Source organism: Neolamprologus multifasciatus, chromosome 5 (genome assembly GCF_963576455.1).
Source record: "Neolamprologus multifasciatus chromosome 5, fNeoMul1.2, whole genome shotgun sequence".
In the NCBI taxonomy this organism is placed as follows: Eukaryota; Metazoa; Chordata; class Actinopteri; order Cichliformes; family Cichlidae; genus Neolamprologus; species Neolamprologus multifasciatus.
Genome location: NC_140443.1, coordinates 38463308 through 38479459, shown reverse-complemented (window position 1 = coordinate 38479459; position 16152 = coordinate 38463308). Strand labels below are relative to the sequence as shown.

Below are 16152 nucleotides of genomic sequence, written 5' to 3'. Positions count from 1 at the left end.
TAACGTGAAATAGCTGCCCACCCGCAGCTAAAACAAGGATTCGGATTATAAATGGCTAAATAAAATAGTCTATATCTATAGGGTTATTATCTCCGTGCAGACCCGAAAAGAAAAAAAGAAAACAAACAGAAAAAATAACAATAATAATAAACAGGAAAAAGGGAAAGGAGGAGACGAGGGATTGGCGAATGCCTCACGTATGGGACCGGAGCACAGATCAACAGTCCGCTGGAGCCACTGAGGATGAGCGCGGTCCCGCCCCTTGAGGCACGTTATCCAGGTAAGCTGAGACTGCTTCTGGAGTTCTAAAAGATTTCTCCTGGCCATCGATCTTGATCCTAAGGACAGCCGGGTACATCATGGCGAAGGGGACACCCATCTCCCTGAGGCGTTGTTTGACGTGGTAGAATCCCTGGCGTTTCTTCAGAACAGCGGCGGAGAAGTCCTCAAATATCATAATAGGAATGCCGTTATGAAATAAGGACTGCTTCCTCCTAGCCGCTTGCATGATCCGTGCTTTATCCTGGAAGTTGTGGAGCTTTATGATGACCGCGCGGGGCCGCTGGGCACTGGAAGGGAGGCGTGCAAGCACCCGGTGGCAGCGATCAATTTTAACAGCGCCGTCCTTGAAACTCACAGCCACCAACTCCGGTAACCACGTTTTGAAAAAAGACACAGGGTTGGTACCTTCACTGCCTTTGGGTAGCCCAATATGTATGTTACACCGCCGGCTCCTGTTCTCCAAGTCATCAATCTTATCCAAAGCGGCCTCCAGCTTAAGCTCCACTTCAGAAATCTTGGCGCCATATCCCACTGTAACATCTTCCTGCGTTGATATACGCGCCTCTGCCTCCTTCATTTTAACATCCAATGCAGAGATGTTAGCTGCGCATGTTTCCAGTCTTTTCAGAACTGGGTCAATCTTCTTCTCAAAGGAGGCCTCCACAGCCTTCAGCACCTCCGCCGATATCCTCTCCACCAATTTGTCGACGTCCATTTGGCCGGGAAGTGGGGACGACTGGGCCTCCACCATTACCGCTGCAGCATGGTCGCTGAGTGGAGGGTGATTTTCTCCGGATTTGCCCGGTTTTGACCCGAGGTTGAGCTTCTTCTGGGTGCTTGGCATCGTACGAAGTTTAAAAGTCGAAATAAACAGAGACTTTAACCAAATAAGACATATATAAAGGCCTAAACAAATACCAAGCTGCGGGAGCGGGTGAGAAACACAGCTACTCCGCCATTGACGTCACGTGACCCCCCAAAACTTGCTTCTTAAGAATATATTTTCTTTTTAGACCAAAAATAATCAAAAATGTCCATAAACAAGGGTTTTTTACGGAAGAAGATTAGGGCCACTGGGAGAAAAAAAAAAAAAAGAATTCTGACTTTAATCTCAGAATTTTGAGGTGGGCACCTGCAGGCTTCCAGCTTCAGTGACGCTGTCATGTTTTACATTTATATTTGTGTATCTTTATGAAATGTTTGAAATTAAAAATAAATGGTATTCTTCCATGTTACTGAGCTCATGTGTGGCAGTCTCTTGAATTCTGGCATGTTCAAATAGATAAGGAGCTTGATGTACATATTCAAAACAACAATACAAATGTACTGTGTACAGTAACATTTTATTGGAAAAAGTTTACAAGAAACCTGTTCTTGCCAATGCCAATAACATGGCTAAAACTCATAACCATATAAGCTGCCCTGTAACAAGAATGACTCAACTTTTAAAACAAACGTATAGCTCTCATACAGTCTTGTTATGCATCAGTATACATCAGTGACTTACTGTAAAGATCATGAACACTGGCTATTGTGGTATCACATATTCCTTCAGTGTCAGCTATGGTATAGAAATAAAAACAAGTGTGAATGGTTGAGAACATTTAGAACAAAAATCTGGGAAGTTTTCATAGCTGTTAGCTAGCTGCAGAATATTCCCACATGTGTGTCCGACTGGTCTTCTTGTAAACTCTGTCATATCTTGAAATTCCACATAAATACTGTTTGTTACTATAAGATCAGATCCGGTGCAGAAACGCATAAATTTCTGAAGTTTAATGTTATCCAGCTCTCTGATGAATCTTTTGAGATGATTTTTCACTTCTTTTTGTTGTGGAGTCAAATCCACAGCAAATTTCAGCAGCTGGCACACTTTTTTTGAAGTTGGTTGCAGTTCAGAGAATAACTTGGTCAGTCCCTCCGGACTGAGGGAGATATGGGGATAGATGATCTCTCTCCAGCACTCAATAACAAACATTGTTTTTTTGGACAAGCTCTTTGTGTGCTATTTCATCAAGGATTGTAGGAAGAGTCTCAGCAGTGATTCTTTTTCTACAGCCATAGGTGTCAAGAACTTCCACAAGATCATCCAAGTCAACTTCAGAGAAATTATTTACTGCTTCCATCAAAACATCACATTCTTGGCTGCTGACGAACTGTAGAAAGTGTGCTTTAAGATCACTGTAAACACCACTGAAAAGCACTTGTTCCAGAAAAGGGATTGCAAGTTTATTTGGAAAATACTGACATTCTTGGTAACCTTTCAAGAGTATTCGGCCAACTGCCTTCCATTTTTCAGCAAGAAAATCATGGCGAATGGCACTTTAACGGTTGCACCTAGGGTGCATCGCTCACAAAATTCATGCCAGAAGCATGTGAGTACATCTCTTAGTATTCCTCATCCAGTGTCTGGTTCTTCAGTGTTGTCTGGAAGTACACGCTTCACATTCAGTGTTTTCCTAAAATTATCTGCATCAGAGAAAGCAGTAATCATGTCATGTAAAGTGTCAGTATGACGTATGGTGATTGTTATTACGTTCTCTGAATTAGGTAGACTGAGGGGTACTAGAAAAACCTCATAGACTGATGTGTCTTCTGTATCTTCTTCAGCATCAAAAATTGGACCAAAAGTAATTTCTGGATCATCTGAAATTTCTGAACCAGCGATGACTTCATCAAAATTACCCCTGACTTCCCCCACTTGCAATGGATTAATATCACTGCCACTGCTTTCTGAGACAAACACCACTTCAGATGTCTCGCTGGCATCTTCTTCAGGATCTTTTGGTTTTGTTGCAACGCAGAAGCGTAACATTGTCAGCCTCGCTGCCTCATACATATTGCCAATAGACTGGTGGGTGTCATCAGTAAGGTGGTTCTGTTTGAAGTCCCAAACGTCAAACTCAAAATCTGCTTCACATCCCTTAGGAGATATGCCACCAGGAAAATAAAAAGTTTCTTTTCTTCTTGAAGAATATCTTTTAATCCAGCATCAGTGGCCATTTGAATCTTTCTAGTGCCACCTCCCTGCTTCACTCTCACCTGTTTGGCTATTTTTCCATCATTCTGCATCCATCCTATCTCAACATTTCGTGTTGCTTTTTGCTTCTTTGTCTGTCTTATTCCTGCATCTGCATGCGAAGCGTTCTACTTTGGACTTTCTTTTCTGGTTTTCATTTTCTCATGAAGTTTTTGCACAAGTCCTAGTTTTCTTTTTGACAGTGGTTGCTTGCTTTTGCAGAAATTGAAGAGGGCAATTCGGTCTCTGTACGAGGGAATGTAGTTTGCCAAAGTTGCATCATCCATCAGTGCTATGACGTCACAGTCAATCTGCACACAAGAAGAAAGAAAAGACAGTCATTTTCTGCAACATTTACACTGCAAAGCAATATTACGGTTAAGCCTCTTAGGTCACCGCTAATGCCAGTAGGAGAGTACTGACTGTAGTTATCAGAAAAGCTATCTATTTTATGCAGGGCGAAACACAATAATGAAAGAAGCAAACTAAGGCATAGCCTTTCAGTAAATAATAAATCCTCTTCTGTATTTAATAAAAAAGCAGGACTTGATTGGTTATGATGTAGGTAGTACGTCTTCCAAGGATGTTCTACGACACTGTGGTGGCATCTGCTGTCTTTTATGTTGTGGTCTGCTGGAGTGTTGGATTGGCAACGGACAACACCTCCACGCTCTATGCATGAGACTGTACGACCACTGAGCAGCTCGATCAGCAGTAGACTTTTGTGTACATGCTTGTGTACATATATCTGTACATATGAATGTTACTTATGTATGCAGGACTATAATGCAGAGTCATAAATACACAGTCCATTTAGTCATTTAATCAAAGGTATTACATAGAACACAAAGTAACATTGTTAATCAGTCTTTGGCACAATATCGGGATTATTCCGACACTGTACCACTAACGTATACACACAGTTACATGCACTACATTAGTTTGTGTTAGCTAACATGTTGTGAGGGGATCGTCAGTCGGCCACCGTCAGAACAACAACCGGGGCTGTGTATGAACGCCACCCATTTTTCCGAGTGAAATATCCGCATAAACATTCATTACAGTTTCTCCCCTCCGCTGTACTAAGTGTAACTTACTTGTACACATCAAATATATCAGTGATATTGGCAGGCGGCTAGCATCTGTAACACAGCTCCGCTTAACTGCCTTGAAAAACTCTGAAATAGTAGAACAATAAAATAAAATGCAACAAACCCATCTGGGATGATCCTGCGATCAACAACAGTTAAAACGTCAATTCACCTAGTATACTGTAACATCGTGAAACACGTTCATTCCTATATAACATTATAAGCTAACAAGCATGCTAACCGCTAACCGTAACTGTACCGTTACTGTTTTCCTGTAAAAATAGTAGACACCAAACTATTTCTCTTTTTGTTACTCACCTTCTGCTCTTCCATTAATAAAATAGCATCTTCGGGGACCCCTCGGCCACGCAAAAAATCACTTATATCCACCATATTTAGTGAATTAGTTCTCCACCTGCCAAACTGGACAAATCGCTGTCACTGAAGCTGGAAGCCTGCAGGTGCCCACCTCAAAATTCTGAGATTAAAGTCAGAATTCTGAGAAAAAAGTCAGAATTCTGAGATTAAAGTCAGAATTCTTTTTTTTTTTTTCAGTGTCCCTAATCCTCTTCCGTAGTTTTTTTACTTTCTTGAAAATCGTTTTTTGCAGTGTAGTATCCGGGAGCACTTCTGTTGTGTTTTATACGTGCTTCTGAGTTTTTACGTGTTTTGGTGTTTGTATGTATGGAAGAAATATAGTATCATCAGAATTCAAGTATTTTTAGACATTGAATTTATAACACTGAATTTTTATCCTCCAAATTTCCCTGCACAAATTCACCTGCAGCCAATTAAATTACGCTGCTTGATCACATGACACCGTTAGCCAGCAGTGTGTCTCCTAAAAGAGAGCTGTTTAAAGGTGAGTGATTAAGTTTTTCTCCGAAATAGAGATCATTACAGAACGCCTAGTCCTACTTAAAATCCCATTTATTTTCATTTTATTTTATCATCTACTCGAACTAAGGAAAACGTTTGACTAACTCAAAGACAATTTCCACGCCTCCCCTGCCTGTCTGCAGAGGCAGTTTTGAATTTAGGAGCGCCAAGATGGCAGCGGCAAACCCTGGCGGTCCTCCGGTAAGTATATTGTTTTTTATCTTCAAGCTTGTCTTTTGAAACGTTAATTTTATTTAAATCTGTTGCTCACGTATAAAGTACACAAACGGGGTCTTTGCTCAACTCGTCTGAGGTGTGTCTCACTAAGCGCTACATGCTAGCATCTTGCTAACCGAGCTACCCTTTACATGCGGTGCTTTAGAAAATAGGATACTCGTTTAAAAAAAAAAATACTCCGCAGATATTGATAGATAGACGAAGACTGCAAATATAATGTTGGAAACGAGAACGGCATTTGGTGAAGGGGTAAAATACACCATGAATAAAGCCATAGAGTGAATGGCTGCCATGGTTGCAGAACGGCCTGATTTAATGACAAGAAAGGGGAAGAGTGAGGTGAAGTGAACCAAAGCCACAAAACATGGTCAGACAAGGCGGCAAAAGGGCAGTGATCTGTCCGTCAGTATGAAGTTGGTGTGTGCTTTGGTGAAGAAAAACTCGAGACCGGTAGCAGGAAGATGGGAGACTCGTGTTTCACTGGAATAGTGGGGAATTAAAACATCCTTTGTTGGGGAAATTTAGGTGTAAATGCATCCATACAGGCGAGACAGAGGCAGACCAGACAGTGAAGAAAACAAGGCAAACATTAGAAATATTAAAACGGAAATATAGGATTAATATAACATACAATTAGGGAAAATGTAAGGAACACAATGTAAATTATATTGTAAAGTCATTAAAACAGCATACTCTGATTAAAAGAAACATGTAATTGGGTAGGATGATAATAATAATAATAATAATAATAATAATAAACATGTACAAGATGTATACTTGTACCCAGAATTTAACAACTATAAAGTTGAAGCATGCCACACCATCTTGATTGAATGCAACTTCGCTCCACACAAGTTTTATGGTAGACATATTCATATTGGTATCTAATAAATGATTAATTCTTAGATTTTATCGAACGTTAATTTATAAATTGTTTCTGTCTTTATGTGTTTGTTTCAGAATATGCAAGATGAAATTATACAGTCAGCAAGACACTTGCTGCAGTTACTGACATCATCCAACCAAACTGCTGCTGTTGCTGCTGTGATGAATCAGAATACAAGGTACTTTAGCAAGACTTTTAAGTTAATGCTACATTGAACTAAATTGTTATATATATATATATATATATATATATATATATATATATATATATATTAGGGGTGGGGGGAAAAATCGATACTGTGTAGTATGGTGATATTTTTGTTTGCTAATAAGGTATCGATACAGGGACAGCAGAAATCGATATTTTGTTACAAAAAAGGTTTTTGTGCTCTGACTTCAGAGCATGTTGATCCTTTTTCTGAGCAAGAATCCTGACATTCCTTCACTGTCCAAATGTGTTTAACTTTTTTTTGGCAGCAATAAACATGAGAGTTTACTTATTTTAATTTAAGACATGTTTTATTTTAATTAAGTTTAAAACTTTTTTATTTAATGTAAAATTATATTTTGTTTTAATTGACTTTCAAATTCTTCATTTGCTGAAGGGGCTGCATAGTTTTCATAAACTGCATAGTTCAGAATAGCTATAATTGTACCAGATGGTTGATTCAGTTAAGTTGGACTAGACTGTAATACAAACCGTTCAGTTTGTCAACAATAAAACTGAAATGAGAGAAAGACTGAGTGTGAGACTTTGATATTAGAGAAAATGAATATTGATAAAGTTTACCTTTATGTACAGAATCTGAATATCGCAAAATATTTTAAAAATTGCAATAATATCGTATCGTGCGTTAAGTATTGCGATAATATCGTATCGTGGGATGTATGGTGGTTCCCAGCTCTAATATATATATATATATATATATATATATATATATATATATATATATATATATATATATATATATATACTTGGAATCACATGCTTGAAATGCCAACAATTAATATTCTGTTTTTCTGCTTACATTCTACCAGATGCCGAGAAAAAATAAAAGATCCCAGGCACAAAAGAAGCGCTGGAAACCACTTGACCTGGTCGATCCTGCTGCCCCAATGCTCACTGGCCACAACCAAGATGAGGCAGTCAGTAGTTTTCCATCTGACCAGGTAGGTAGCAGGACCAGGTTTTAGAGTGACTAAAACACTGTTTTTACATACATGTAGTTAGAATAACCTCCTATATATGTGACTGTTTCTAATCACTTTTTGTTTAATTAAAACTGAAACGCTGAGGATGCTGGAGATTCAGAGAGAAAACAATAGGCTTAGAGAGAGTATATCACATATTATGAGCACACCTGGAAGAGTCGACAACTGGAATTTCTATGAAAAGAAAAGGTCAGTTAAGTTTTGTAATAACCGTGTCAGAACAATAGGGTTTTCAAAGAAATAAGGCGGCTTAATTGTGCTTTCTTTCTCTTCAATATAGCCTTGGGAACAAAAATCAGCAGCTGGAAATGCTCAGAATTGCCCAAGAGAATCAAAGGATCCAGCTTAAACTGAGCCAGTGCAAACCTTTCTATAGTGTGAGGGCTTGGCACGAGGATTGGCTCAAAACTACCGAAGTGATGGAAAGAATTAGTCACTATCCTCATGACAGAGAAAATCAGCAAAAGGTGTCATTTTCTTTCTTCCTTGTGTGTATTAAAGCTGCGTTGCATTCCTTAACTTCTATGCTCTATATGCTTTTGTTTCACACTATATGTACAAATCAGATAAAAATGTGAACACCTGATCTCATGTGTCACTGCTAGGGACAAGAAAAAAGCAGCAAGGTAAGCAGGAAATGTGGTGCAAAACAAAAGAAGGAAAACGAGCAACAAGGAAGAGGATACAGGAATACAGATACCTTTAAACCAAATGCACTACCAAATGAGAAAAGGAATGAAAGAAAAAAATCACAAGATACACCCTAAAATCCAAAATAAATAAATTAAAGCAGTCATTCCATTATATTTACATGTTTCTGTGTATATTGCAGTGTTAGTGCTGTGTTGAATTTGTATAAACAAACTAAAAAAGCAATTCATAATAGTCGCTTTTAAATAATTTTGTTAAAATCTTTGTGACAGGTCTTTTCCTGGTATTTTCTCAAGAGGAAAGGGAAAAAGGCGATTCCCTGCTACATCTCTGGTGCCTGCTAAGAAGCCTAAACCTCTTGAAGTGGTATTTTATTTGCTCCCAAAACAAATGGAGAAGACCCCAACAGAACATGAAAAATATATCCACACACAGGCAGGGATGGGTCAAAGAACAGCACATCTTGATGAGAGCACAACACATGAAGAGGTATAAACTTATTCTTTTTATTCACTGATCAAAACTGAGAAGTTTTCGCTTAATAAAAGTGTTATTGAAGGTGACCATCACTGCAAGTCACAGGTGGCATTTACAAAAAATAATAATATTATTGGATATTCATCATTAATCATGAAAATGGAACTGTAAAGTTTGGATTGAAAAAGATTTTTTTTTTATTATATCCAGTTTGCACTGTAAATGCATGGTTCTTTTACCGTTTCTTAGTTTATACAGGGGTATAATTAATGTTAAATGTGTCATTTCTTTAGACTCAGAGATTGTATTTGTATTATTGCTTTCAGTTAAGGGATGCCCTGAATGATTTGTTTCCCAAACTGAAGGAGGTAAGAGGTGGCTGGCTGCTGTTCAAACCTGGGGGTGTGTATGAATTCTGCACTATGTAATTAAACTAGAAACTGATGCTGCTGTTTAATCAGTACTTTTAGGACAAGTTCTGTTTCACCGCATGTTGTGAATTCCTAATTTTGAGTAGTTTTGAAGATATTTTATACAGGTGGTTGGGGAAGCCGAAAACTCTCTCTGGTTCCTCCAGCTGATATTGCTTATACAGGGACAATCCTAAAGGTTGCCAGTCGTGGGGGTAAAAACGTATATATTGCTCCTATTCGAGAGGAACTTAGCAATGACCCTGTACCACTAAGCGATGAGTCCTTCAGATGCATGCCAAAAGCAAAATGCCAGAAGTGTGGCATAGGTGTTCCACTGCAACTTCTGTCAGAACACCTAAAATCCTGTCCTCCTTTGGAAACTCCCAGTGAAAGTACTGTGTTGAATTTAGATGGTGATGAACCTACAGAAAAGGAATGTAGGTTTTTTGACAATTTCATGCTAACATATTTCCCAAAAGCATAAAGTGTTAAGAGCTAGCTAGAAGGAAAAATTAAATGTTATAAAAATAAACTTTGTCCTTTCAAATTTATTGCACAACAGCACCACTGCAGCAGTGTCCTGTCTGCACAGATATGTTTCCCTCTTTATTTCAGTTATCAAGTTATGTTGAGCAAGACATTATTTGGTTTCACAATGTGCAGCAGTATTTTTGAAGGGTATACTTTATGTTCTGTTACAGGTCCTTCTTCAGCGGATCGTGTGGCCTGAAGATGAAGATGATGACTGTCCTCTTCAAACTAAATGCAGAATCACAGGCTACATGAGGCATTTTATTCTAAATGGTAGGTTTGCCATTTTGCAGCAGGGGAATACCAATAATATTGCAATGTTAAAAATATATTTTGTTTGGATTTCTTCGAGGTTGTTAAACCTCATATTTATTTCAAAGCTCAATGCTTAACTATACACTCTTTTTCTTTACAGCAACACCAAGTGAGCTGACAAATCTCCTAAAATTCTGGACTGGATGGGAGATTGTGCCAAAAAGTCTCACAGTGGAGCTAGTAGATGGCAGACATCCAACTGCTGCCACCTGCTATGAGACCTTGCACATTTCATACCACTACAAGGACTATTTAACTTTTAAGGAAGACCTGATTACCTGCTCTGAAACCTGCCACTCAGGGTTTGGACTCATTTAAGTGAGTCATTCCCATAATGCAAGGTAGTGGTGTACAAGTCTCTGTTTAAGATTTGGAATATAAATGTTCACATCTACTGGGCCTCTCTGATGCCATTTACTCTGTGCAGGCAACATTGGTTCTGGGTTCAGTTCTCAGTTCAAAAACCTTTTAAGTAGTTCTTAAAACTGTCTTGAAAGTTTACCTTGTCACTGACATCTTACATGCATCTTGATCAAAATAAAAGGACAAGATTGACTTACTGTGCTGTTTTAATTTTGAAACATTCCTACCATCAGCCTTCAGTCAAATATTGCTTTACAACATAACATTCAAACTGACAAGCAGTTTCCATTTAGTTTTCTGAGTGAATCAATATTTTTAAGTTCCTAATTCTTCAGTATTTACATTACGAAGCTTTACTAAAAATTGTTACTTATAGCGAGGTTTATAGTTTGAAACAGTTGGTGAACCCTGTGGAATCTCATAGATTTCAGCACAATTTGAAGATCAGATCCCATTTCATGACCAAAGTCACAACAATAATCAGAACTGCTTATACACAATTATGTTAATGAAAACACCATGAAAATTCTTTGAGTTGGTTTAGTTTAAGCAGACTGATTGTCCAGATGTCCTTGATGAAGATCAGATTACATTTCATGACCAAATTGTGCAGAAATCCATGAAATTCAACAAGATTCACAAACTTTTTCCTGCAACTGTATGTAGCTTTCCTATTGTTACGTCCCCTGGCTAGTCTAGGGGGTTGGAGGGACGAACATAAAGGGTGGATAGAGAAGGAGGAGCCAAGGTGGTAATTTTAGCAGGTTTATTTAACATTGGAGATAAGATTTGAGGCCAGACTGAGGTGTAACGTCAGGGAGAGCCAAGGCCAACATAACAAACAAAACACCCCTGATGTAGAAATAAAAGAAACTTACCTAACTCCAAAGAAACAAAATATACAACCTATAACCATAACCTACCTAACAGCACATAAACAGGAAAAAACAGGGTGTCAAAGCAAAAGGCAGCTCTCCCCTACAAACAGTCTGGACATGACAACAACAATGCTCATACCAGCTACAAAGGCATGCAAGCCTGCTCAAGTATGGCAACCAAAATGGCCAGAGGCCCAGAAGCACAGCTCCACAGGCCTTAAATAGTGCTCTGCTGATTACCAATCAGCCGGACTCTGCGCAGCATCCAATCAGGACAGAGGAGGTGGAGCCTGGACAAAACAAAGAGTTAGTAGTGAGAAGAGACATCCTCCTAGGGGATGTAACACCCCCACCCAGAAAAACAAACGTATAAGTTTGTCAACCTTACACCATCACATTCTTGAGAGGGCATCTGCCACAATATTTTCACATCCTCTCTTATGCTTTATTTCAATGTTGTAATTTTGTGAAATTAAGGCCCACCTCATCAATCGTTGGTTGTTGTTATACATACGAGAGAGGAACACGAGAGGATTGTGATCAGTGAAGACCTCTACAGGTTGGGACGTAGATCCCACGTACACATCAAAATGTTGAAGAGCCAGAAGCATGGCCAGAGTCTCCTTTTCAATTGTCGAGTATCGTCTTTGATGAGTATCGAACTTCTTGCCAAAGAAGCAGACAGGATGACTCACTCCTTGTCCATCATCTTGAAGAAGAACAGCTCCAGCCCCCACCTCACTGGCATCCACTTCAAGCTTGAAAGGTTTAGAAAAGTCTGGAGCAACAAGAACAGGTGAACTCGACAGAAGACCTTTTGCACATTCAAAAGCATGTTGACACTCAGGACTCCAAATTAATGGTACCTTCGGGCTACACAGGTTTGTTAGTGGTGTTACGACTTCAGAAAAATTCCTACAGAAACACCTGTAGTAACCAACCATCCCCAGAAATCTGCGCAGCTCACGGCGTGTTGTTGGCACAGGAAAGTTGAGGATGGCATTAACCTTTGCACTGATAGGGCGAACCTTGCCCTGCCCAACTTCCTTTCCAAGGTAGGTCACGGTAGCCTTACCAAACTCGCATTTAGCCAAGTTGAGGGTCAAGGAAGCATCAGCTAAACGCTCGAACACAGTGGCTAAAGTATCGACATGCTCTGACCAGTTGGAAGAATAGATGACCACATCATCAAGATAAACATTACAGTTTGCTACACCAGATAATACAGTTGACATTAACCTCTGAAAGGTAGCAGGAGCATTTCTCATTCCAAATGCCATGACTGTATATTGTAAAAAGTGATCAGGTGTTACGAAAGCTGAGATTTCTGATGCTCTTTCTGTCAAAGGTACTTGCCAATAACCTTTAAGGTCAAGCTTACTCACATAAGCAGCAGATCCGACGCTGTCAATATAGTCCTCAATACGGGGCAGTGGGAAGGAATCAGGTACTGTTACTGCATTTACCTTGCGGAAATCTGTGCAAAAGCGAGGTGTTCCATCTGATTTTGGCGTAACCAGGCACGGAGAGCTCCATGGACTATAGCTTGGGATAGCCAATCCATGCTTCAGAAGGTAGTCTACTTCTTTGTTCATCATTTCCCTTTTTGCCATATTCACACGGTAAGCATGCTGCTTAATAGGCACTGCATTCCCAACATCAATGTCGTGCTCTATTACAGTAGTACGGGAAGGCATGTCCCCAAAGAGTTTTAAATGAATGTTGACAAGCCTTTCAATGTCCAACTGTTGCTCACGGGTCAAGTGAGACAGGTATGTAGACAACTGGGACAGTACCTCAGAATTAAGCATTCTGGCATTCTGGTAGCTGGCATCACAAAGTTTGAGCCCGTCCTCATCTAAACTCGACCTCAATCCTGAGGAAGAGTTCAACAAGAGAGTTTCTGGAGATGAGATTTGCTCTGATGGAGATGCCACAGACTTATCTGCAGGACCACAAAGAGGATCAGCTCTAGAACGAAAAGGTTTGAGCATATTGAGATGGCACAGGCGCGTTTTACGCTTCCTGTCTGGGGTTTTAATCACATAGTCAGTGTCATTTACTTTCTTATCCACCTGGTATGGTCCACAGAAGCGGGCAGACAATGCAGAGCTAGCAGTTGGTAGAAGAACCAAAACCTTGTCACCTGGATTGAAAGATCGAGGAACGGCTTTCTTATCATACCAACTTTTCATCTTCCCCTGAGCAGAGGAGAGGGCTTCTGCAGCTGCCAACCTGGCCTTATGGAGGCGCTCTCTGAACTGTGAAACATAATCCAGAACATTAGTTTTCACAACATGGTCTGTTGACAAGAACTGTTCTTTCAACAACTTCAAAGGTCCCCGAACAGAGTGACCAAATACTAGTTCATTTGGGCTAAACCCAAGGGACTCTTGCTTAGCTTCACGCATGGCAAACACCATCAGGGGTACTCCCTCATCCCACTCTTTTCCAGTATCCAAGCAGTATTTCTGCAACGTTGCCTTGAGTGTCTGATGCCAGCGCTCTAATGCTCCTTGAGACTCAGGGTGGTACGCACTTGACACAACATGCTTAATCCCAAGAGTCTGCATGACCTGCTTGAAAAGTTTAGACAGAAAGTTAGTTCCTTGGTCTGTCTGGACTACTTTTGGTAGACCAAAAGTAGTAAAGAACTTTGTCAAAACTTTAATCACCAAAGGTGCAGTTATTCTTCTGAGTGGGACAGCTTCAGGAAAACGAGTCGAAGTACACATTGCAGTCAGTAAAAACTGATTACCATTCTTCGTCTTGGGCAATGGACCAACACAGTCCACAATGACACGTTCAAAAGGTTCACCGAGTACTGGTATAGGATGAAGAGGAGCTATAGGAACTGTCTGGTTTGGCTTTCCTGCAATCTGACATGTTTTACAAGTGCGGCAAAACTCAACTACATCAGCCTTCAATCCTGGCCAAAAGAAATGGTTGAGTATCTTATTGTACGTTTTTGTAACTCCCAAATGACCAGACAGGGGGTGCTCATGTGCAAGGGAGACTACGTAGTGACGATACTCAAGAGGCACAACAATCTGGTAAGTAGTGCTCCAGTCACAGTCATCAGACCAGCTTCCCTCTACGGCCGCTGTTAAACTTGGGTGTGCAGTCCACTTGCGCATCAAGACCCCATCTTCCAAGAAATAAGAAGCTTTTTTATTTCCTGTTTCAGAAAGAGAAGCAAAGCATTTAGACAATGAGGGATCAGACTTCTGAGCAGCAATAAGGCTTTCACATGTGACTGGCAAGTCTAACTGTGAGAGATGGAGATCCTTCCACTTCTCAGTAGTATCCTTTGAGCCACTTTTAGGATCAATCAGGGTTTGCAAATCATCTGTAGCCAGAGCCTGAGCCAACGAAGAGTCTGACAAATCAATCTCTGCAGCTTTACGTCTCATCTGAGCCCTGGTGAGAACACAAGCAGGAAAAACAGATGGGAAACATGTTGCTAGGTCGTTTCTCTTCAAGTTTGATTCTGGATCGTTTGTTACTTCGGGAACAGATTGCACTTTTCCACCAGCAATATCATTTCCCAAAATGAACTGCACCCCTTTTATGGGAAGTGAGGGGCGTACTGCCACAGAGAAAATGCCATTAACCAACTTTGACTTGATGTATACATAATGCAAAGGAGCTTCAACATAGCCCATTTCGACTCCTTGAATCAGAATGCTACCATGACAAGAGGAAAGGTCACTCAAGGGTAATACATCAGATAAAATCACAGATCGTGACCCTCCCGTATCTCTGAGTATTCGAATGGGTTTTTCATCCTCAGGCTTCCCAGTCAATGACACAGTGCCATCTAAGAGGAAGGGTTTGAAGCAGGGATCAACTCCTTCACTTTGGTCCCCTCTCTCAGCATGAATGGTTTTAATTAAACCCACTCCTTTTGGTGACTGGTTCTTGCGTTTCAAAGCAGGACATTCAACAACAACATGGCCAAGTTTATGACAATAGAAACATTCCCTTTCAGTCCTTGAAGCAAAAGTCTGTCGTGGGCTTGAAGGATCCTTTCGTGGGGGAGGTTCTCTGGTGGCAACTTCACGTTTCTGCACAAAAACAGTTTTATGAGTCAACACAAATTCATCAGCTATCACAGCTGCTTCTTTCAAAGTGGAAACCTTCTGTTCATTAAGATGTACAACAATGCGTTCTGGCAGGCCATTTTTGAACTCTTCCAGCAATATCAGTTCACGTAAGGAGTTGTAGTCAGGAACTTTACTTGCTGTTATCCATCTATCAAAAAGAGTAGCTTTTTCACGAGCAAACTCTACAAAAGTCTGATTTGCTGTTCGTTTGTGATTGCGAAAGCGTTGCCTATACGCTTCGGGAACCAGTTCATAAGCAGCAAGGATAGCAGACTTCACTACATCATATTTCAAACTTTCTTCCAAAGACAAAGCAGAACAGACTTCTTGTGCTTTGCCTACCAATTTGCACTGGAGAAGCAATGGCCAAACTTCTCTCGGCCAGTGCAATGAGGCAGCAACACGTTCAAACACATTGAAATATGTATCAACTTCTGATTCACGAAATGGAGGTACCAACACAATGTTTTTACTCACATTAAAACCACCTGGGCTTACGTGGGAGGAGGTTGTTTCACCAACAGATGGATTTGCAGAACTAGGTTGAGTAGTAGTGCTTCTTGAAGTCTGTGCCTGTAACTCCAACTGACGCAGTCTGACCTCCCTTTCAATCTGCAACTCCAGCTCCAACCTTTTCAGCTTTAACACCTTTTCTGTCTCTGCTTCCAACTCCAACCTGCGAAGATCCAGCTCTGCCTGACGAGCTTGGGCTTTATCCTGAGCCTCCAACTGTAACTTAGCCAAACGTACCTTGAGTAACACTTCTTGTCTTGAACGAGGAGAAGATGGAGTAGCAAAAGAAGGTGAGCCATT

At 40.3% G+C, this 16152-nt stretch overlaps 1 protein-coding gene and 1 pseudogene across 2 annotated transcripts; one reads left to right on the top strand and one right to left on the bottom strand.

Annotated features, from left to right (window-relative positions):
- Positions 1-1843: 1843 nt before the first annotated feature.
- Positions 1844-4962, bottom strand: LOC146519298 (uncharacterized; annotated as a pseudogene). Its single transcript, XR_014874162.1, has 2 exons — positions 4711-4962; positions 1844-3612 (listed from the first exon to the last, which is right to left on the bottom strand). The product of XR_014874162.1 is annotated as an uncharacterized LOC146519298 (transcript).
- Positions 4963-7431: 2469 nt separating this feature from the next.
- Positions 7432-9257, top strand: LOC146519297 (sperm axonemal maintenance protein CFAP97D1-like). The gene is made up of 5 exons (XM_085160097.1): positions 7432-7563; positions 7676-7794; positions 7886-8072; positions 8211-8745; positions 9060-9257. The coding sequence occupies exons 1-4, from the start codon at positions 7432-7434 to the stop codon at positions 8370-8372; spliced, it is 600 nt and encodes a 199-aa protein (XP_085016223.1). The 3' UTR covers positions 8373-8745; positions 9060-9257.
- The last annotated feature ends 6895 nt before the right edge of the window (positions 9258-16152 follow it).

Excerpts from the sequence above, each read along its gene's own strand:
- LOC146519297 (XM_085160097.1), top strand. The coding sequence starts at position 7,432 with ATGCCGAGAAAAAATAAAAGATCCCAGGCACAAAAGAAGCGCTGGAAA. Across the intron at positions 7,564-7,675 it reads GTAGTTTTCCATCTGACCAG|ACTGAAACGCTGAGGATGCT; the intron begins GTAGGTAGCAGG and ends TGTTTAATTAAA. Across the intron at positions 7,795-7,885 it reads AATTTCTATGAAAAGAAAAG|CCTTGGGAACAAAAATCAGC; the intron begins GTCAGTTAAGTT and ends TCTTCAATATAG.